Source organism: Platalea leucorodia (assembly GCF_965183815.1).
Source record: "Platalea leucorodia genome assembly, chromosome: Z".
Lineage (NCBI taxonomy): Eukaryota > Metazoa > Chordata > Aves > Pelecaniformes > Threskiornithidae > Platalea > Platalea leucorodia.
In genome coordinates this window covers 16,924,010-16,947,269 of record NC_138858.1, presented here as the reverse complement: position 1 = coordinate 16,947,269, position 23,260 = coordinate 16,924,010, and the positions used below count along the sequence as shown (strand labels likewise).

Here is a 23,260-nt window from a genome sequence, read left to right as displayed (position 1 = left end):
CAGCCCTTTTCCCCACACTGTTTTCTTCTGCGGCGGAGTTCGGCAGAGCTGCCAAGGAGGGGGGGAGGAAAGGGTAAGTGCGCTGGTTTTGCTATGAAAGAGCTTCATGACTTAAGATTTGGCAGCGTCTCCTCGTTTCTTTGGCTGAAAAGGCCGACTGTGGAAATTTCCGTTGGGAACCAGCTAGAAAGCTGAAATGCGAGGAGAAGCGTAATTCAGAACACAGCTCTCACCTCGTTCACGGGGCGAGACAGCTGTCGCTGGGCACCGTACGCCAGCGCCGCAGAAGGCTGTACAGGCATAGAAGGATCTCAAGAGGTCACAGGAGTTTCACCTGTTTATAATGGATATAAAGGCGGGCAGCTTTCCAGATGTGTGGAAAGAGTAAGGAAACAGCCCTGTTGGTATCTGTTGGACCACAGTTTAATCTTCAAAATAGTGTACCTACAGTGCTTTTGGTAGAACAGCAGAAAAGTAACACTAGGGACAGATGGATTTCACAAATGATGTTGGCTTTGCAGAAGCTGGCTCTTGTTTTAAAAGATGAACTATTAAAATGTTTTAATTTTTTTAGAATATGACTAGATCAATGAATCGCATGCTGTTCATCAGAACTTAGTGTTTCCAAAACTTCTGTGTTTACTATCAGACTTGGATGCGAGTGGTAAAATTACACAATTCCACAACCTAGGACATGTTGGGGAACAGTTTTATAATTTTATATATTTCTTGATAATGGGTATTTTCTGAACATATTAAGCCAAAATTATTATATTAATGGAACAAAAGGAAAAGATAATTACAAAATTTCTTGTGTGCTTTGATTTTCATAAACATTAAATGGATTAAGTGTGGGTAGGAGATTTTGTAAGATCTGAGGAATACTGAAACTCGGTTTTCATTTCCTGTTTTTCCAAAATTGTTTCTAGTGCCTGTGTTCTTAAGAGATTTTTCTCAATGGGATCCAAATACTACAGATGGACTTGTAAAAATCTTTAAGTCTTTTTTTTTTATTTTCTGCCAGGTTCTGTAATACTTGCTGTGTACCAAAACACACTGTTGGTGCAAGTACTTTTAGGTCAGTGGAATTACTCTGGAATCTGGAGTGAACTGGTCTAGATTCTTACTGGTGTAAACTGGCTCAGCACAACTGATTTCAAAACACAAGAAATGAGGCCGCTTTAAAATCACTGAAGTGTTAAAAACAGTCAAGAAGAAATAGCAAAGAGGAAGGAACAACGTAGTCTGATTAGTAGCATTAAAAGAAAATCCAGTTACTCTGAACACTTACTTTTCAGCTGTTTACATACAACAACACCCCACCCCCACCCCCGCCTATTATAGGGGAACTCCACTGCAAAATGAAAGAAATATGATCAAGCAGTAAACAAAGTAGCTCAGATTTATTCTTACAAGTTTTTTTTTTTTTTTAAACTGAACGGAGCCAATATCCTGCTGTGCTCTGTTATGGGAATTTCAGTCTGAACTTCGCTTAGGCATTGATCTCATTTTGTTTATTTTCTCTCTTTTCAGATAAAGCCCTGCCATGTGGGCAGGGCTGGGGCTAGTTCTGGCTCTCTGTCTCCTCCCAGGAGGAGGGACAGAGATCCAGAACTGCAAGGAGCCCCCAGAATGGCGTATTGGGGAGGAGAACCCAATGCTGAACTCTAGGGGCTCAGTGACAGTGGTGGCTCTCCTCCAAGCTAGCTGATACTTGTGCCTGCTGCAGGCTTCCAGGTAAGTGTAAATACCTTTCCCAGTTTTTGTTAAAACATGACTGGTCAATTTTTTAACGCCATCTGAGGATAATACATGTGCCCAACTACGGATGCACTCAGTGAACTGTAGCTCCCTCAAATGCCGCTGTCCCAGCTGGCATGCGTGACCCAGTGACCAGGTTAACTCTCAGCAGGAGTGTTCTGTGCCAGGGGCTCGGATTCTTCATCTCTTGACTTAGTCCTGACTGACGACGGATCATCTTCTCTGATCGTATTGACAATGTAAAAGTACAATCAACTTGACATGAATGAAACCCAAAACACATGAAACCCAACAGAAACAGTTCCTCAAGACCTACACTTCAGTTAGCAACAGATGATTAATGTAGCAAAGGTGCTGAAGCCAAGAAATATTGTAATTCTCTGACACGGCTAGAACACCTGAAACAGAGAGATCTGTGATCACTCATTTCTTATGTAGGATCTGTAGGGGAAAAGGTAAATCAAAGCATGTGCTTTTAATGTGTTTTTCCAGCCCCTGTTTAGAGGTTTTTTATTAAAAAAAAACCAACAAAACAAGACCCAGAAGATAAGGTAAAGACTGGCCTTTTGAAAAACAGATGAAGCATTCAAGGGAATCATCAGTGTTCTATTTTCATACAAGACCTGGGACATCAGTGCTCTGATTTCTAGAACCTGCTTCTGTGCAAATAGTTAGGTATCATGACACTAACAGCAGCAAGAAAATAATTTTGAGCTGACCTAAACAGAAATTGCATACAGCCCTATCTTGGATTCATTTAGTGATTGTGAAATCATTTTGGTTTAAAAATTCATAGTACCGGTTCCAGAACTTGATCTTAATCACTGTAATAACATCTTAGTTTCCCCCTCTAGGCTGTATAACTTCATATGGTAACAGTCTTTGCAAGTTTTTAAAGAACTAAATTAGAAAAAGTGGTAAATCTCTGGCTTCATCAAAGTCAAAGTGGGCTCTGTGGTTGGCTTTCAAGGCAGTTGGGTTTGATTTTGTACATTTTAGAAAGGTTTTAAAGAATCTTTCAAGCTCTATTTCCTGAAAAAAAAAAGTTTTGTAGAGCAATTCAACAGGAAGGATACAAATGAAAAGGAAAAAAACCCACATCTTCACATCTTACAGCAAGAAAGTAGCTTTCTGTACTGTAGAGGAAAGAAAGACTTTTGTGGTGGGAGGCCAAAGGGAAAGACTAATCACTGCCAGCTAGGTCATGCACACATTCCATAGCCATCCTTTCGACCCAGTTGCATTTATAGCCCTATTACAGAAAATAGCCATGTCAAGATGAGTGGGAGAGCTATCTGCCTTTTACTGCAGGTTTGCTTTATTGATTACTTCCTGCTGTATTGACGGTATGCATTCTTTAACCAGCTATGTGACCAAAACCTCAGCATTTAAACAGAGACATCAGATAAACTAACTGTGTTAGACCATGAAGAGCGTGAGAGAACTGAAATAAAAATAACTCTGAACTCAGTCTGAAAGCAGACGTCTGTTTTACTTAGTATTGCATTCTACTTACAAGGACAGGACCCATGGCATATTAGCTATTGTAGAGTCTGGTTTGGTGACAGTATAGTTGATAGTCATAGCACATGGCAAGAATGTTTTAATAATGTTAGATTGTTGCCATTAAAACTGGGAAAAAATAACATTCACTGTAGTAAAAGCAAGATGGAGTGTATTAACTTTTGTTGAACGTGGCAAATCTTATGATTCTGTAATGGTTTATGGTCTTGCTTTTTTACATTCTCCACTAGATTGGAGGAGCTGCGAGTGAAATTAGAGAATGAAGGACTGGTCAATATCTCGTATGTCGTTGTCAACCATCAGGGAACTTACTCCCAGAGGAAATTCCACCTACTGAAAGAAAGTGTTTCAGACTATATTACTGTCTACCAGCAAGATGAACAGCAAGCTGATGTCTGGACTACCTTAAATGGAAACAAAGACGACTTTCTCATCTATGACAGGTCTGTGTTTAGAGGGCAACACAGGAAAATATTTGTATGTGTTTAGAGTAATGCTTTGTAAATCTCTATATTATTTCATTGATTTGCAAATAACCTGATTACCTCACAACAAAGACATCATAATCAACTTCTAAGTTGCACTAACTAAAGCACTTGCATTTACTGGAAAAAGGAAACTACAAAAGAGAAGTCTGCTTTTGCTTAAGTAAGTTTGGGATAAATGAATTTTTCTTTATAACTACTGTGGATTTAGATTAATATAAGTGAGTGTAGAATTTGATAGCATGATTGTGGTCTTACACTGTTTTTATTTTCAGACAACTTCATTACATCCACGCATGTGAAAGTAGAATCAAATGAGAAAAGCTATCCAAGTTCTCATGACAATATTTTGACTGGAGTTGTTGCAAATGTCATGTAGCCATATGGAAAAATTAGTCTTCAGGTGAAACTTAAAACTTTGGAATAAAACAGGTTTTTGATCATAGGATTCTGGGACATGTATCTTTTGGCAGAACCTGTAGTAACTCTTCAATGGATGATTTTTTCAGTTTTGATGTGATGGAAATTATTTGACAAGTCCTGCACTTTAGATAGTGATGGCACGTTATGGAAGCAAATGTGCCTCAGTATGGAAGGTTGGTGCCATATGACAGAGAAACAGAACAAGGCTGTATCTGTCCATGGAGGGGCCCCAGAGGTGGTGCCTGGCCCGCGGCATTTGAAAGGTTGAACAGTTTGTGCAGTTGACATATAGGCTACACCCACACTATGAATTGGTTTGGCCCTAGTTTGGCCACGATCGATTATGGTTCTAGGAACGTACGTCCTTATTGTGCCTTTATTGGCAATGAACTCTTTGCCTATTGCTGGTCCTAGACGCGCACTGCAGATGTGTAAGGAGCCAAGGCTGGAGGACTGTGTGTTGACACTGCAGGTGGGGTACTTAAGAAGGTGCCCTTGTGTACAAGTTCTGCATGTACTCCAGCTCCTCTGAATGTACCAGTTGTGTAGTCCAGTGCATACCAGAACGCTCAAGGACAGACATGGGGCAAAGAGGCACCATAAAAATGCCCTCATCCACACTGAATCAGTAATGCAGATGCACCACAATGCACATTCCAATCAAAATACATGTTCTGTTGCATTAAAACATTCTTTGTAAGGATGCAACAACCATGTGGCGATTTGTACCACTATGAAAACAGCCCTCCCCATCAGCAAGACAGGTGTGCAATGAGCATACCTTTGCTAGTCTAAGTGCCTCTAAACTACGGGTTCTGCCAGTAGAGTTACTACGTCAGCCAGAAGTCATGCTTCACACTACTGCCGATGATATTGGCAGACAATGTTTTTGCCTGTGAACTCCTTGGACAGAAACGTTCTCCATGGGACTGTACAGTTTATCGATATGTAACCACAAAGTTCTTTCTCTCCGTAGATGCGGCCGTCTAGTGTATCATCTGGGTCTGCCCTATTCCTTCCTGTCTTTCCAATATGTAGAAGAATCTATTAAGATTGCGTACTGTGAAAACAAGTGTGGAAACTGCTCTTACACGGTATTTCCTTGTTTCATTCTATATATACTAGGAAAGGAAACTGGATTTGACTGGTACTTAAAAAAACTATTTCAGTGTGATTAATCCAAAATGATATGATTTAGAATCTCTTGACAGAGAGCTTTTAAACATTTTTTCAAAGTGAATTAGATCTAATTTATAATAGACTGCTAAATTCCTGCCTTTGATAGAAATGCAAATAATTTTCAGAAATCTAAATGCAATCTTGAAGGCTAATTCTGTTTCTGGAGTTATGTACAACTAGCAAGCATTTAGCTACTCTAGTTTTTGGGGACAGGTAAGTACTTAAACAAATAGTATTTTTTTTTTTAAACCTGGGACCAAATCTGAGCTGGTTTGAGTTATTATTCCTTTTAAACACAGTATACAATAGTTACATAAAAAAGTGATAATACAAGGTGACATTATTGTTACCGTTCTAAAAGAAGGGTAGCTTTGTTTTACATATAACTAAAGATCAGAACTACTTTAAGGATTATCAAGAAACGTACATACATAGTCGTGAAAGTTCAATGAGAAGAAGCACCATTTTCGATCCCATCATACAGTTTTCCAGCTGAACGCAGGCCTCAGGCAGGTCAGATGTGGGATCCTAGAAAAAGAATACTTTTTATTAGCAATTACTTGAATTATGATTCCTAAAAGTTTACATTAAGAGCCGTGTCTAGTTATCAGCGGTGTTGTAAAATAAGGTTCTTTTTGAGACATTCGTATCTTTCTTCAGCAAAGTAGCACAAATAATTTAAAATTGGGTTTCAGGTTCTGCAAAAATGTTAAGATAATTAGTATTTTACACCTAGTTTAATTAAATATAATGCCTTGTATTTAATGTAAGCTTCTGTTTCGCAGGAACCTGATATTGATGGTATATGTGACAACATCACTAAAAAAGCAGAGGAAAAGCTAGCAGAGATAGAACTCCAACCAGCTGGTCAACATTCACATCACCACGACCCGCACAGACATGGACACCACCACCACCATCGCGAGGGCAGTCATCATTCCAGAAATGAGAACCATCAGGCTCCGTCTGAAACTCAGAGACGTCATCCTCACAGCGGTCGGCGTCATAGGGTTTTTGGCCGTAACAGACATGATCAGACAGGTAGTCACGAACAGGTAGACACTGTTCCTCCAGGGGAAAGTGTGGATATTACACAAGATAAAAAGCTATGAAAAAAAGGGAAGACCAGCTGTAAAAACCAGTTAACTTGAAATTGGCAGACAGCATCAGACTCAACTTCTAGTAGCTGATGCTGTCATTGTCGACACCTTTTGTTTGAAGAGCTAGGAAATTCTGTCACTTGACAGTGTCGTGGAGCACTTCCAAACTCTTGCAGGTGACATGGCCAGCTGTCAGCAGAGGACATCACTGAATCTTGACAGTGACGTCTGCTCGCTGCTGCCTGACAGTCACCAGCAGCAGGAGTGAGTGACAGTAGTGACACCTGACAGTGACAGGAAAAGGCAAGAAACTGAGCCTGAAAAACAAACTAAGCACCTTAAAAATGCAAGGGAGCCCTACTACCTAAATTCATATAGTTGCGAGAGCAGAAAAATTAACAGATTAAGTGTTTTTATTGCCCCCAATTAAAAACTATACTGACAGGTGTGTAGAGTTAAAACATAGCAAAGTAGACTTCTAGAGCAGTGCTCTTAGAATTACACAATACCTGTCAAATTCCACCAGTGAAAAGCTTCATTTTAAGGAACTTCATTGACCTGTAGTTTGTTTTTCAGTTGCACCACAAAGGTGTCTGCAGTCTTGATTAATTTGTCTTTCTTGTTTCTCTTCTAACATTCTGCTTGCATTTGTGAGGACAGGAGCATAAACTATGACCTAGGGGCTCCTGTCTGATGTTTTGCAATCAAGAATAGAAGATAACCAAAAGAGATATTTTAATCATTTTTATTAAGAAGATGGAATATATTCGGAAGTTGTTTTTTTGGTTTTTTTTTTCCTAACCTGGGGATACAAATTATGTACAAGTAAAGCTTATTCCTAAGCAATGTGCCAAAATAACTTTTTATCTCAGATGTAAGATACAAGCAGTAATTGCTTTATTTTAAAGTAACAGATTTATATGCTTAACTTTTGTGGCTTAGATACAGTATCAGGGTCCATTAATGCATACTACTACAGCTTGTAAAATCCCACTAAACCAGTAAGATCATGCCTAAAGTGAGAAGCAGTGTTAACAACTCTTCATGCAGAATCAGTATCAGTTTCAAAAACAGGTAGAGGGAGAACAAATTTAATCTTGGTTTAGTGTTTATCTTTGTTTATAACAGTGCTGAATTTGATAAATCTGTATTGATTAGTAAGGTAATATACCACTTAAACTTGCATAACTTCTCTGTCTGTAGCTTAGCATTCCTAACCTTTGGTTAACTGACTTGAAGTAAAAATACAGTTGTTCGAAGGATTCCTGGATGAAGAAGAGAATATTCAAGAACGGAAAACTGCTTTGAAAGTGTACACCATAATTAATGATGGTTTAATAGGGAAATTATTACTCCTACGAAACCTGAATCTTCTTATTGTGAATGCTGACTAGCAAGAAAGTAGCCCTGAACATACACAGAATGCATGCCTTTGGAATATTTGACAAGAGTGTTTTCAATAAAAAATTTTCTGTATTTCTTCATATCTTGTTTTTCACTTTCAGCGGCAGTTTGAAATACACTGTTTCTGTTTCTCGTTGTATGTACTGCTGAAATACTTCATGTCATTTACTCAAAATCGCCTCCGTTTGAAGTGCAGGTCTTGGCCTTTATTAAGACGTTGCTCTAAGTCTCTTATGGTGTTTCGGAGAATTTCAATTTCCTTGTTTTTCTCCTCCTGGAGATGCTGCAGCTTCTGTAAAAACGCAAGCAAAGGCTGCATTGATAAACCTCACATAGAATTATGTGACAATACAATATGCTACTACTGGTGAGAAATATTCTAATAAGAATATTTTTCTCAGTATGTCGTATCACAAAATTACAAAGATGACTTCCCCAGAATCCTCTTTTTGTGACATCCCGAAGTCCCAAGCCTCCAAAACCAATAATGCACGTATATAATTCATATCACAGTCATTTATGTCAGTTCTATCTTAAGTTCCCAGGTTAACAATTCTGGACTAAAACCACTTCATGTGGGCTTTTGTTGTTGAACCCCAGCTATATCAACATCGGTGCAGAGAGACATGGAATTAGTTGTCTAGAGGTGGGAGAGATGTGTGGGAGAGTCAGTAAGATGGACCCTAAGGCATAAAACTCCACCCCCCCCCCTCCCCCACCCCCAAACAAAGGCAGTAAAACCCCAGGGAGCTGATGTTTGAAACAGGCTGTAACAGTATTTAGTATCTGCAGACTACAGGCTATTAAAGCACATACCCTTCGATAAATACTTTGTGGCAAGACAGAAGCATCTGAAAATGATTTTGTTGTTTTATTCTGAACTCTTGCTAATTTAGCATTGAACTGAAAGAATCGTGAAAAGACAAAACATTAAGAACCCAACAGGAAAAAAGTATAATTTTCAATTTCTTTTTTTTTAATGGATTTTGTACCTGAACGTAGTAGTAAGAAGCTTACGTACTATTTAATGCTAGGAGAATGAAGCTACTCTAAGTTTATTTAAAAAAGAAAGCAATTACAAATTATGTTTCTTAAAAAAAAGTTTCAATATATTGCAAAAAGTAAATAGTACAAATATTATAATCCAAATATATTTAGATGAACAAGACTACTACTAAAAAAAAAAAAATCTGAAGGCTCCACAGCCGTGTCTGCAGGAGGAGAAAATGCAGAAGATGCTAAAAGCCTCTGAAACCATCACCCTTCCCTGATGTTCTAAGGATAACTCAGCCTGAACACTTTCACACCTTATTTCTTTTTTAATATGTGAAACATTTGAAGTATTTCCTTAATTTTTTCTGTAATGAGAGTGGCTTAAAACCTGAGCCATGAAATACATCTTGAATTCTGTGACTCGAATCTCCGCAGGATTAGAAGACTTCAAGCTCTTGGAAGTTTATTTAAAAAAATATCTTCCCAGCATTCAGAAATTAAAAAGAATAAAAATAAGCAGAAAACACTTCATTTTTTTTTATAGCTGGAAAACTAGCAAAATTTTCAAAATAATTTGATTTAAAACGAGAACATAGCAAACTTCAGTCTCCCTATACAGTGGGTAGAATTTGATTCCTGAGCAGAAGTGACTCAGATGCCATCATGGAAGGGAGCACATGCCACTGATCTTTGTAAATTGTTGGTCAATTGTTTTTTAAGTTTCCTAGATTCCATCATATTTTTAAAGTACTAATTAATGTTTTTCACTACAGTCTCTTCTAAGTTTACCCAATGCCCAGCTGATCTTTAACTCAGCTTTGTAATGCATACCTCTATCTGCAGTTTTATTATTTCATTCTGCTTCTCTTCATTTTGAATTTTCAGCTGTCTAGTTAGCTCTAATATTTCCAGTTCTTTTTTCTCCCTCTGTTCTCTAAACTCCACTTCTTTTATTTCAACTAGTAACACAGTAACACCAATGATGATTATAGAAGATGTTTAGATGGAAAAATAACATCATTTACCAAATATTGAAACTTTTTTGAACAGCAGGTCAGTATTTCATAGGAAAACAATTTCATTCAAGCAAAAAACATACTTTAAAACTATGTGAAAACCACCCTGTCCCATCCCAGTAAGATGGAGTCTCTTTAAAGAAGCATTATATTTTACAAAGAGTTTGTCTGGCTTTTTTCAGCTAAGTGGATGACCAAAAAATCTTGCTTTTCAAGGCTATGCCAGTAATGAAAACAATTAATATTGAAATCAGTTTTTTCTCATTGCAGTATTATTTACCCGTGAAAATAATGTCCTACTCTCCTGAGCATAGCTGGAGCACTGTAACAGCAGTCCAGCTTATAGTTCAAAGCAATTTTCCAGTCAACACTTAACTGAAAATTGCATTCTTTCAGGTTTTTAGGTCCAAGTTCCCAGTGTCTGTTCTACCGGTTTTTGGGAATTTCTGCTCATCCTGTGTTGCTGTACTATTGCCTCACTGCCAGTGTCTACTCTATTGAGCAAAGATAAAATTCAGTTAAACACTATCCACTTCTAACTTTCGTATGTTTCCACTAAGAAGTGAAACTTGTACTTATCCTAGACACAGTACAGCTCCTACAGGTTACAACATGTTTTACCCAATGCTATAGCATTCAGTCTTCAGAGAACTTACATTTTTTTCTTATATCGCAATTCAACTGTGTTATTTCTAATTTGTGGTCTTCCTCTTTGTTTTTAATTTCTATCATAAGTTTCTCAATCTGATCTTTATATTCCTGTGAATGTAAAAAGCTTCATAAAAATCTTGAGGTGTCTGTGCTCTTAGCCTTCTGCAAAGCACAACATTCATGTCAAAATGTACAGTACTCTATAATTCAGTACTTGTTTTATCCTCAATCTAGTAAATTCAAAATGCCCAATTACTTCTTACACAATCTGGCTGAAGTCCACAGATGAAAAATGTAGCAGATTTCCTTGTATTACAGCTGTCAGTTAATATAAAATTACAAATTCTACTTATTAGGAGAACAGGTGAATGGAGAGGTAGTATTCCTTTCCCCATTCCAGGATCTGATACAGTGCTGCAGTTAGTTAAGTGACTACAGTTTTACTTTTGTGGATTTTTGACTGTAAGATTATGTAACAAAAATCATATTTAAAGTATGAATTTCGTTAATATTGCCTATATGAAGTTCTCCACAACTTCATACTGGCAGCAGTAGAAACATCAGTGGTATTAGCATTAGTGATGCTGGTGGCACTGATACTGAAGTAAACAGGCTGAGCACGCCTTTTATACGTTTGCTCCAGTAAGTACTCCAGAATTACCGAAGAACTGGCTGTAGCTGCCAATGTAGATGTGCTTACTCCAAAGCTCTCGTCAGAGCCTTCTGACAAGGTAGGTAGCCACTCACCAGAGCAGTGCTCGGAGGCACTCACAAAGGCAGTTACTGATTGGTGGTAATAGTATATATATATATATATGGACGTAGTCAAGTGCCTTCAGAACACCACTAGGAAGTTCCACCATGCCTGTACATGTATGTAATGTATAGAATCACAATTTCCTCATGCTTTTCAGAAGGCATTACTTATTTTGTTCTCAAACTGTCAAGATAACAGCTCTACTGGTATAAAAATTTAAGTTTAACTCATAGTTAGTACAAACACAGGCAAAGAAAATCAGCAGTGAGATTCCTAGTCCTATACAGGTAACAGATGTGCAATATTAAGCACAGAGAACTAATACATCTTGTGACTAGCCCTGCTGATGCTACCTCCTTTCCAAAAATGAGTGGCATAGATAAAAAGTAGAGACATGGTAAATGGAATTTATTATGAGACACAGAGACCTATTCTCTTTGTAGCATTTACTCCCAAAGAAACTATAGACAAAATTCAGACAGTTCTTAGTTTTCCGGCACTACAGCAGGCATTGTGAATATCAAAACCTTATTTCAACAAAAAATGTACTTTAATGCAAGAGATTAGATATTAGAATGTAAAGTTTAAATTAAATACAGCTAAAAAAAATCAAGTGCATCCTAGATTGAGCCAGAGTTTTCAGCACTTAGTTTTGACCTCTTAGTCCCTCTAACACATTCTCATATTGATGTCATGAGAACAACTCTTCTCTTTTCACACATGATAAATGTTAGGAAACGTGCAACAATAATGGTATCAGTAGCAAACCCAAGAATATAAAGATATATGAACAACAGGGCAAAACCATTATTCCTTTACCTAAAGAATGATCATTTGTGACGTACCTGTTCACAAGCCTTTAACTGCTCTTCCAAGATGTGAACGGTACTCTTCAGTCTATCATTTTCATCTACATAAATAAAAAAAACCTATGTGATACACTAAAAAGTACATTTTGACAGTATTATCAGCTTGAAAGTAGAAAAAGGAAATTACTTTCATTTTTTGACTTGTCTGAACTTTTAAGAAACTTTTTTGTAGATATGATCATCATCATTTACAGAACTACATAATCTCAGTCCCCACTTTTTTAAAAAGAAAATTCATAGTTTAATCATAATATTTGCTTGGTATTACTACTTTGAACTGTCTTTAGCCTTCTGATAACTGATGATTCAAGAAAATCTAGATACAAAGTTCTTTGGCTCGGAAAATAAAAGATTATTATCATGGCTACAACAGTGTTGAATTGGAAGATGCAACTTTTTAAGTACTTGTTTCCCAAAAACTAGAAAGTAGTATCTCAAAAACAGAATTTAGAAAAAGCAGATAATGTCTTTTTTTATTATTAAAAGTCTCTTTAAGTATTAAAAGCAGCCATATACTTCCAATTTTTAGAGGTTTATTAATATTTCTGCTAATATGCCTTGAACACACAATGGGTATAAAATTAACTACATGGTGTAGAGCTAAACTGTGGTATAAAGATATAGCAAAGATTTATATATTTTATTTTAAAATAGCAATGAGTAATTGTCAAGTATTTCTGGATAACAGCTAGATTTTAATAACATTACACTGCAGATTAACTCTTTGGTTTAACAAAGTGATAAAAACTATGCATAAATGCTTTAATAGACTACAGTCCAACAGCTGAATGATACTTTCTCACTTTTTATAAAATTGCCTGTGTGATGCTGAAATAAATTTAAAGCCCAGCTATTGATTAAAAAAAACCTCACTGAGACAGAACTTCTTTTACATGTGTATTCTAAGTAGGATAATAGCAATTTATTAAGCATATAGACCACCAAAATCTGCAGAGAATTCATTTTAGATATTTTTTTTTCCTGTCTGTTTGGCTGTCAGTGAGGTTCTCTCTCTGAAAAAACCAGTAAATATAAACAAAAAGTTTAAATGCATGCTCAGTCTAAATTACAGTACAGTACATAAAAGAACATTTTTGCTTTTACCTTTCATGTTACACTGGTTTTCAATGGTTTGTGTTAGACCCTTTATCACATTCTGTAGAGCAGTACATTCTAAAAGAAGTGAAAAATCCATTATTTTTGAATAATTTCTTCACCTTTTTAATTTTATATTTTGTTGATAAACTTTTCTCAAATATTTTATAATCACCTTGAGTAAATATTAGTCTAAGTCTTCTTACCGACTACACAAATAACTGAGATCATTATTGCAAGGTTACTACTTATTTTTAGCTTTTAGTTTGATGATAGATTAAAAAAAAATTATCAAGCAATACAAAAAATTTCATAAAACTATTATATTTTTGTTTCTAGCCAGAAAATAAGGATGTTATTGTTTTCTGGGCAATAATGGAACTTTTCCATATCAGCATTCCAGCAATTTGATGTAATTAATGAAACTTACTTTTTGCTGACAGCATTGTTGCCAAGATTCTTTTTAACAAGGCCAACATTACCCACTCATTGCAGTCTCTCGCTCCCTTTTTAATGCATATTAACATTCATCTTATGGCTCAACATAAACTCAGAGAGATTCAGAATATGCTACTATATCCCCACGATCTCATTTTAAACAAAATAATTACGTGTGTGTGTATGTATATACATGCAACTTGTTTATATATTTATGTTTCATAATTTTATTTTTTTAAAATTGTATTTTTAATATTTGAATGCCACATGGACTGCCTGTAATATAACATTTGGTTTTCATTAAATCCTATTTTTATCTCTTATGTTTCTTGTAACCTTATCAGTAAAGTTACAAAACATTCAAAGACTGGAAAGACAGCGGACACTAAAACTGAGGCTACTTACTCGTAAAACCTTTTTCTATTTCCAGAGTACCGCTGCATTTCTTAAGTAGCTTTTAATTTCTGCAACAGATCAAGTACACTAAAAAACAGTTACTCATCTCAGAAGACCAAAGCTCTGTTGAAAATTGTGGATGATGTAATTAAAGACTACATTAGAAATAATGGAGTCAGGTAGATGAATTAAGATCCCAGCTCAGAGATTCAGTTTTCCGCTCAATCTTTTTGACCTTTAGTCAATTTTTCCATCAAGTCCACTTTTCACGCAGCCGAGTACGTTAGCCAGCTGTTTTCTCCCGTTCCATGCCTTCAAGAAAACAGTAGAGGGAGCACGAACAGCACAGAAACATTGCCTGCCCTCCCTTCCTGTACTGGATCAAAAGCATTTGTGAAAAAACCTAGCCAAAATCTGAGGCACCAGGTTAGCAAGTCCATTTGTATCAACTATTTCTACTACAAATTTTCTTCCGTTTGAAAATGTATGGAAATAAACCCAAATGCTTGTAATTCATGCACAAATTGGAAAGTCATCTATACATTTGAGTAAACAGTAGGACAGCAGCTAGTCTTACAAGGAATCACAGCTATTTAAGTGCAAGCCACTCCTTTGTCCAGTCACAAGAATATCTGCTTATCTTTAAAGGATGTATCTTGGCAAATCCCTTATGTAATTACAGTTGTGACTGGAAAAAATTACTGGGAACCCACAAGTTTTGCTTGCCTACATTAAGGAGGAAAAAGCAAAATTTTGCTAAATGGTTGCAGCTTTGTGGATCACTGGCATAGCATCTGTTATGGATTCTGTGTGGTTCCTTCCCTGTAAAGAATACTCCCTCCATGCAGAAAGACTGAACAGCCTAAGTGCTATTTTTCCATGTTTAATAGGTATAATTTATTGCAGTTTCTTCCATCTGCATTTATAATTGAAGCTATTGGCTTTTTTATATGGCCACATCAACCACTTTTTCCTTTAACACCTTTGAAACACTAAGTCAACAAATAGGTAATCCTGAAGATGCTAAATAGAGCCACCTTAAGTGTTCCATAGACAATAATGTGATTGCTGACTTTTTTAAAACTACAGCAAATTTTAGTTCAGAATTGTAGCCTGCACCTCAACAGTCCATTTAGTCACCGTAGAAAACGTTTAGGAGCAGAAAACAAGAACTGCAGACTTGCATCTGTCTTAAGTGGATCTGCAATGATTTACACTGATGTCCTCATTTCGGCTGGGATGGAGTTAATTTTCTCCTAGTAGCTGGTATAGTGCTGTGTTTTGGATTTAGGATGTGAATAATGTTGATAACACACTGATGTTTTAGTTGTTGCTAAGTAATGCTTACACCAGTCAAGGACTTTTCAGCTTCCCGTGCCCTGCCAGGTGCACAAGAAGCTGGGGTGGGGCACAGCCAGGACAGCTGACCCAGACTGGCCAAAGGGCTGTTCCATACCGTATGGCGTCATGCCCAGTATATAAACTGGGGGGAGTTGGCCAGGGGGCAGAAAAGGTCAGGCCAGTGGCACCGAGCATCCCTCCACCCCTTCAGCACATGGCCTGATCCTGCCCCACCAGAGCCAGGAAAGCTCCAGTGCACGCTGGCAGCACCCACTAAACAAAAACTGTGGTCCTGAATCTCACCTTTGTTTAGCAAAGAACAGATCAAGACAAAACAAAGCTTATTTATGACCTTTCAGAACATGTATACACTTGCCCAGTTGCTCATCTTTTCCCACCTTATCTTTGGTTGAAGTGTTTCACTCTCGTCTCTCCCTTGAGCTTTAAAAGTTTTCCTTTGCATTTCCTTCAGCACTCCCACTCTTCTTTTAACTTAAACAGTTCTAGAGAGAGACTTCTGGCAATCAAGGTGTCAAGGAGCCCTCAGGTTCTCAGTTATACTTGTTGGAGATTTCTTGGGGTGTGAAATGCTATTGCTATTTCTGTTTCTCACACTAACAAAATGTTGTTGAGCCAGGATAAAATTCCACTTCCTCCACTCCACCACCAGCAGCAGCCACAAACCCTTCAGGGTAGGCAGAACAACAGCCTTTCCTTCTGTGGTGCTCTTTCTCTCTGCTCCTTTGCTGTAAGCAGCATGTTTATTTGGAATCATTCGTGAACCATTCAGGAGCATGTGGTCTCTCATGTTTTTCACTTAGCTGTTCTGTGAATTGCTTTGTGGTTTACTGCTAAGCTTTACATTCTAAGGCTGAGTTTTCTACCTATCCTGTAAATTCATTTGCTCTTGTGTTAAATTCCTCATAGGATGAACTTGAGAATAGTCTTCAACTTGACAATGTACATACATTAACATTGTAGGTTGACACTGTTCATCGAGAAATTGACGCAGCTGTCCAAACCCAGCAATTCCAGTTGCCTTTGAACCAACTCTTCAAATGATACTTTCAGGAAATGTGGCCGAGCTGGGTTCTGGGAAGCAGCTTGGGACATAAAGCTGGGAGAAATCTTTTTTCCCAAGCCACAGTTGGCAATATCACTGTGTAAAAGCCATTCTCACAACGAGAATCTGTTGGAATAACTTGCCAGAGTAAGAATGCAAGTATCAATGCTACATTTGGTCCCTTGCATCTTCTCCAGTTCTGCACAGGATCCCTCTATAACCCCATCAATAATGGAGTGGGTTTTTTAATCCCACAGTGCTTTGACTTTCAAAAAGGTTTTACAAAGAATCAAACTATTAGACGCAACACTTTTAGTGCTCTGATTCTGAATACACTGTATGCTATTATCCCTTCTGAAGGGTCAATGTTGCAGGTGAATTTGATAAAGATGCAAAGACCATTTTATCCATTTCAAAAAGAAAAAAGCAAAATGCTTTAGAAACATTATATACTTACTATAATTTCTAATCACTACACCAACCATAATGTCCTTTGGAAATACTTTTAACGTTACAGTCACTGCTGATCTCCAGTAATATGGTAACTGTTTACCTGAAGACTCCTCTGACAGAATCCGCTGCAGATTATGGCAATTTGCTGCCCAAGATGGTTTGTGAAACTCTGCTCTCTGATCACCATTAACGAACACAGTTCAAAAATATAAACTTATAAACACTTCATACCGTGACACTTGAAGTGTTTACCTTATTGGTAAGCAGGTTAACCTAATCAAACAGCCATGATAACTGTCTTAATTTCTGAATACAGTCTATCCCTTTGGCATCTCTCATTTACCTTTTACTTCCTTATCAAGTAGCTTTCAGAACCACCTCTTGGATGTCTCATGTTGTTCCAAGTTCCTGCTTTTCACTTTTTGCACTACTGCTACTAACAGCTCTGCAATCTCTCTTACTCATTGACCATTATCCTTGACTTCCAACAATATATTCCTTGGCCTCCTATCTATCTCTGTACTGATTTGTACAAATACCATGACTTCAATATTACTGAGATTTGTTTTTTCCTGACTATCCCTGCGGCTAAAACTTTAGTTTATATTTCATGCTGTTTGCTCTGGTATTTTTACTTGGATTTCTGCCATCCATGTTTTTTTTTTTTTTTTCCATCATGTGTTTCAAAACAGCTCCAGAGGTCGTTCTCTTCAGTTATATCAGCATAACTATCTCCTCAAATCATTTCACTCTTATCAAAGTGAGGCATACTATTTACAAAGCTCAAATCTCTCTTCTGACTTTCATCTGTTTTCAGTCCACTCTACTTCCACAGTCCCTGTTGCAGTCATCACAGCTGCTCTGATTTCCTGCATTGTCTCTTTCGCTTTCTCTGCTATCTTTTATCCCATGGGTTTTACGGTAAGAATAATTTCTTCTTTTTGTCCACCTTTTCCTTTCCCTTTTTAAAATCTATTTTGTATAAACCCCCTCCTCTCTGTTTGTGTCAATAATGAAGCCTCTTGATCTGTTTCTGAATGACTGTCCTGCATTGTCTTTTGTATTAATAAACAAATGGCTCTAATGAGTCAGACCAAAGTTCCAGCCAGTTCACCATCCCACTTCACAATACCCAGTAGAAGATACTTCAGGAAAGAGGAAAAAAAGCTGGATTAACACTACCCTTAATATATATCCTCTCAGCTTCCAAAACACAAGAATAAGGGAGACCTGAGCGACAGGTACTGTCTTTGTGTTTAACAAATTTGTTAAGTTTTATTACATGAATTTTTCTAATCTTTTTTGACTAATCTATACTTCCGCTATCCACAAGCTTCTGTGGAATTGATTTAAAATCTTTATTTTGTAATGTATGGAAAAGTTCCTCCTTTTGTTTGCTTTAAATCATTCAACAAGTTTGATTTCCATCTAGTTCTCTTACTAAATTGAACGGTGAATATTCATTCCCTAGTCACTTTCTCTATGCCATTAATAATTTTACAGCTATCAGTCGTATCAGCTCTATTCTTTCTCCTCAGGCTGAAAAGTTTCCAGTCAACTTAAGTCTTTCCTCAGATGTTCCAAAATTGTGACCAAACCTGTGAGGGCCCCGAGTGCATTCTCCCCAGCCCACCTCCTGGGTGGCTGGCTGGGATCAAGGGCAACTTAGAAAGAGTACAGCTGGTGACCTTGAAAAAAGCTGTTTGAAGAAAGCTGGAAGGAGACTCAGAATTGGCTGCCCCTCCTTCCCTTGGGAGCTGCTTGTAAGTTGAGGCTTTTGCCCTTGGCCTACCTTGAGCTACTCCGCAGCTGTGTTGCAGCCACATACCATGTAGACCTAGACCCTGGTCATGACCTAAGGAGTGACTTCCTGGCTTGACTTCAGACCTGCCTCATCACTGTGGACCTGCTAGAGGTCACTAGACCACGTCTGGCCCTTGTTACCATTTCTGGACCTGATCCTGACTCAGCCTCCTGTCTTGACCTTGGACCTGCTCCATCACTACGTACTTGTTTGGTAACACGGACTTTTGGCTGACCCTGGCAGCCCTCACTGGGCCAGCCCTGCATGGGTATGGTGGGAGCGAGTCTCGGCTAGTGAAGCCCCTACTTCTGTGGGCCTTGTTACATGATGAGTTCCCGATTCCCTGTCCCTTGCTCTTCCCTGACAATACCTTGCCACCTTCTCTGCTATCTTTTCTACTTCTGGTATGTCTGTTTTGAAATGTGGGGACCAGAACATTACATGGAAATCACAGGATTTTCCTATACAAGAACATGATGTTTGTTTCTCTGTTTCTTTCATAATCATGCCTATCACTGTGTTTGCTTCTTTGACCACTGATATTTTCAGAGAACTGTCCAGAAGGACACTAGGATCTCTTTCCTGAGAAGCAGCCAACTGGAGCCAACCACCATTTATATAAAATCCCTCCCATATGCACTGCTACTGGTTTTCATCTCTGCTTTTTATCACTCATCATTCTGTATCAAGAGATTCTTGGTATAACTGCCGAGATTAGCATCCTTAGCAAACTTCACTCACTTACTCAATAGCTTTTCCAATTAATTTCTGCTTATGCTAAATTATTATTAAATTATTATTAAATTAAGTCCCAGCAAAGATCTAAGTGAAACCAACTGGCAATCTCACTCCAGCATGAAATGAAGTTTATTCCTACCCTGCTTCCTAACTTTTAGCAAGTTGACTTGTCAGAGACCAAAGTTCTACAAAAAGATGTGCCTTTCAGCAACTCTACAAATTGGAGAAGAATAAGCAACCACAAATCTAGGCTAAGTACTAGATATTATTTCTCTTTTCAAACACCCATCTGAAAAGATATACTTCTGGAATTAAAAAAAAAAAAAATCTTAATTTAATAGTTTTCTCTTTAATTCCTCCCTTAGTTGGCAACTTTTTTATTATGACATAGAGGCTTAAAAGTCCCATCTGTAAAATAGTAAATGCCATTTCATTACTTAGCTTCCATTGAACAATTTGAATCCTCTTAACGTGAAAGCAAACTACTATTACCATTCATAACTATTTAGCACCATAATGACATCTGCTATACAACGCAAAAGAAATATGGCCAAAACTCAGATCACATTAAAGCTGACTGTAACACAAGTGCAGCCTATGGAATAAACTTAGAACAGTGGTATCAGCTTAACTGAACTCAACCTTGAAGGATTATATGCTATTCCTTACACTTTATAACTGAGTTGGAAATGTCACTGAGATAAAAACTTGACAGTGACATTATAAACACAAAACGGGCTGTCACATTGTTTAATCTGACCTCTTCAGAGATTAAATCTCACACAGATAAAAAGTCTAATTACTTTGGACAGCTCTTCAGTCGTCTAGAAGTTAAACAGATGCCTAGACAGAACAAGACACTGAGATTCCACCAATACCCAAGGTCGTTACAGAATTAATTTCAGTGAGCAAAATTCAAAGTGGAATAGTAAAACTTCAATGTAACAGCATGGTACAGAGGAAATGTATTCCAAACCCCAAACTGGGCTATCAGACTGTCCCTAAACAAATCAAATCACACAAGCAACTAAGAAATACAATTCTTTATGTTATCTCGGAGCACCAGCCCCACCAGTCTGACACACCATCTCCAATTACGAGCAAGCTTTGACATTTCAAAAGGCAGCAAAATATGCATTCAGGAACGCATCTGTCTCATTTCTCATTGGGCAAAAAGTGACCAGGTGAACCATAACATTTGTCATATTGATACCAGTGGAACAGCTCAGCTGGGGTCACCATGGTGTCAGTGCTGATCTTACTTTCCCCAAATGTTGACCCTATTGTTCTACCCAGACATCTGAGCTGGTTATGGATTAATCTAAGTCACAGGTTAGCACTTTCAGTAAAGCTACTCATGTTAGTTTGCTTAAAAATGCTGGCTTTGTAAACTGTGGCAGTTCACTAGAAGCTCAAGAGGCCTGTATGGATGTGAAAGGTAAACATCTGGGCACAATAAAATCATCAGGTGTACCAAGCTCGTCTGATCCTCTCCCTCTTTCCCTGCCAACACCTTGTTTCCTTGGAAAAGGAGATAACACAATCAAAAGAAAAAAGATTAAGAGGAAAAAATGACAGAAAATGCATAAGTTTTTCTTTCACAGGTACTGCTTGCACTCAAAAATCTCTTAAAGTGGATGGATATTAACATTAACTGGAAAACAGTTACTTTAATGCAGTTCTCAAGATAGGTCTGTGGATTAAAGTTATCTGGTTTATGCAAATGAGATGGATTCCATTACAGGACCCAAGATTAAGCATTACTGTTTTTCACACCGTATCTGAAGATCCTTGCTATGTTATTTTTGTATTTTATATGACTGAAAAAAAATGGAAATATTTCTCAGAACTTCCTGAAAAAATGCAAAAAACATACCGTTTTTTAAAAAATAACTTACCTTCTTTTACTGATTCCTCTTTTGATTGGCTTAATGTTAACAACCTGTTACATTTTTCCAGCTGAAGAACCAGTAGGTTATTTGCTTCATTAATTTCTGATATTTTCTAGAAAATTGGAAAAAGACTAAAGTTATATTAATATCTTCTGATTTAAGTTTTAAATCTTGAGTTTTAAATTAATATAAAATTAAATTAATTAATATTAAATTAATATAAAATTCAACAATTTCACAACATTGCAGTCACAAACCTGTATTATTTGCCATTCTGGAAATTCCGTTATAGAGAAGAACAATGCTAGACTGGAGAGCCTGTGCTATTGCGAGTTTACCCTGCAGAACTAAGAATGCCGACTTACATCACTAGTTACAAACTGGCTTGTTCCCAATTCTGTAGTCCACAGTCTGGATCAATCCTCAGCAAGGTTCTTTCTACTGTGGTGCATATGAGGCTGTTCATGCCCTTGCTGAGCACCAACTTGAGTAATGGGTGTGAATAGGAATTGGTATATGTTTTTTCCATGAAAAATACCCCTTTTATATTATCTCTAGTATGGATTTACTGATCAGGAAATCACCAGGGAGCTGGTCAACACAGGTCTAATGAGAAATACAGTACCGATTTTCCTCAGTGGATCAATCTTTTAAAAAGTGACATCTACATAAAATAAAGAGAGCTCAATGCATATGGAATATAAGAAGAGATGCTCCTGCTATGGCAATGACATTTTTCTGCAACAATGAACAATTTCTGAAAGGACAGTCCAGCAAAGCTGTGTAATACTGTTATCATCTCCAGTAGCGGCTTCTGATACAAAGGGACACCTCCACGCTTTTCCTGGGAAGCCAAAATTGGCCTCTGCGCCATTAAAATTCTAGCCCAGAAACAAAGGCTTCTTGGACTCCACAGAAGTCACTCATATCACTCTGAGACACAGTCACTACAAACATTTTCCAAACAAAGTTGGTATTACAAGGCATATTAATAAGCTGATTCCACTTAGAAGAAATTTTCACTTGAAAAGTTTATCAAAATGTCACAAAGTATTTATAGACAACAGTTTCAACATTTTTTACCTTCTTCACTTACCTTTTCTATCTCTGAGAAGTTATCCAAAAGTTTATCAAGGTTCACCACACTGATTTTCTGCATAGTTTCTTCATGGCTGTGATTCATTTATTTATGTACCATATAATCCAGTGACCACTGTATATATAAAAAATAAATCTATGAAGTAATATATTTCTCATTCATACTATGTCAAAATATTTCATATGCACAAATGTAAGAAGAACAAAGAACAATTCTTTTTTTAATTAAACTATTTTTGCATGTGAGGCTAAACTTCAACCAACCTAAGATCTTGCAATTATAGGAAACACAATGAATGTCAGAAAGCCCAAGCAAAATCTATCAAACTGTTAGATGATATAGTTTAATTTGGAATTTTTTTTCTGCAATTAAAAAATAAACCTGAATCCACTTCCATAGACACAATGATGCAGTTTTACCTAAATATAATATTGGTCTGCACACAGGATGCTTTTAAAACATACAACCAATTTCTCTTTAGATATGCTGCTCAAACAGACTGGTCTTCCTGTCCTCACTTTAAAAAGTAGGAAATTCAATCAATTGAAACTATTACTCATTCTCTACTTTGCATGTTTTAGAGGCAACAGATGAAATTTGGTTAAGTTTGATTAACTTAAAAAAATGTTACTTAAGTAAATGAGATTTTACCAGGCACACATTAATGCTGGATTTAGACCTTTTACCTGCGTAGACGCTCTAATACTTAACTACTCAGGCTTCAAGTTACTTACACATTTTCTTATAAATAGTCTGCATTAATATCAGTGATGAGACAC

General features: G+C 37.2%; 2 protein-coding genes across 2 annotated transcripts; one reads left to right on the top strand and one right to left on the bottom strand.

Annotated features, from left to right (window-relative positions):
- On the top strand, positions 1–7,956 carry SELENOP (selenoprotein P). The gene is made up of 5 exons (XM_082337497.1): positions 1–73; positions 1,534–1,737; positions 3,516–3,728; positions 5,170–5,287; positions 6,158–7,956. Exons 2-5 carry the CDS (start codon positions 1,547–1,549, stop codon positions 6,758–6,760), a joined length of 1,125 nt encoding a protein of 374 aa, XP_082193623.1. The 5' UTR covers positions 1–73; positions 1,534–1,546; the 3' UTR covers positions 6,761–7,956.
- Positions 7,957–8,045: 89 nt separating this feature from the next.
- CCDC152 (coiled-coil domain containing 152) lies at positions 8,046–22,541 on the bottom strand (the record flags this gene model as incomplete). The annotated part of the gene is made up of 8 exons (XM_082336098.1): positions 8,046–8,168; positions 8,693–8,779; positions 9,701–9,828; positions 10,542–10,644; positions 12,139–12,203; positions 13,267–13,335; positions 21,389–21,494; positions 22,479–22,541. The coding sequence occupies 8 exons, from the start codon at positions 22,539–22,541 to the stop codon at positions 8,046–8,048; spliced, it is 744 nt and encodes a 247-aa protein (XP_082192224.1).
- Positions 22,542–23,260: the final 719 nt, after the last annotated feature.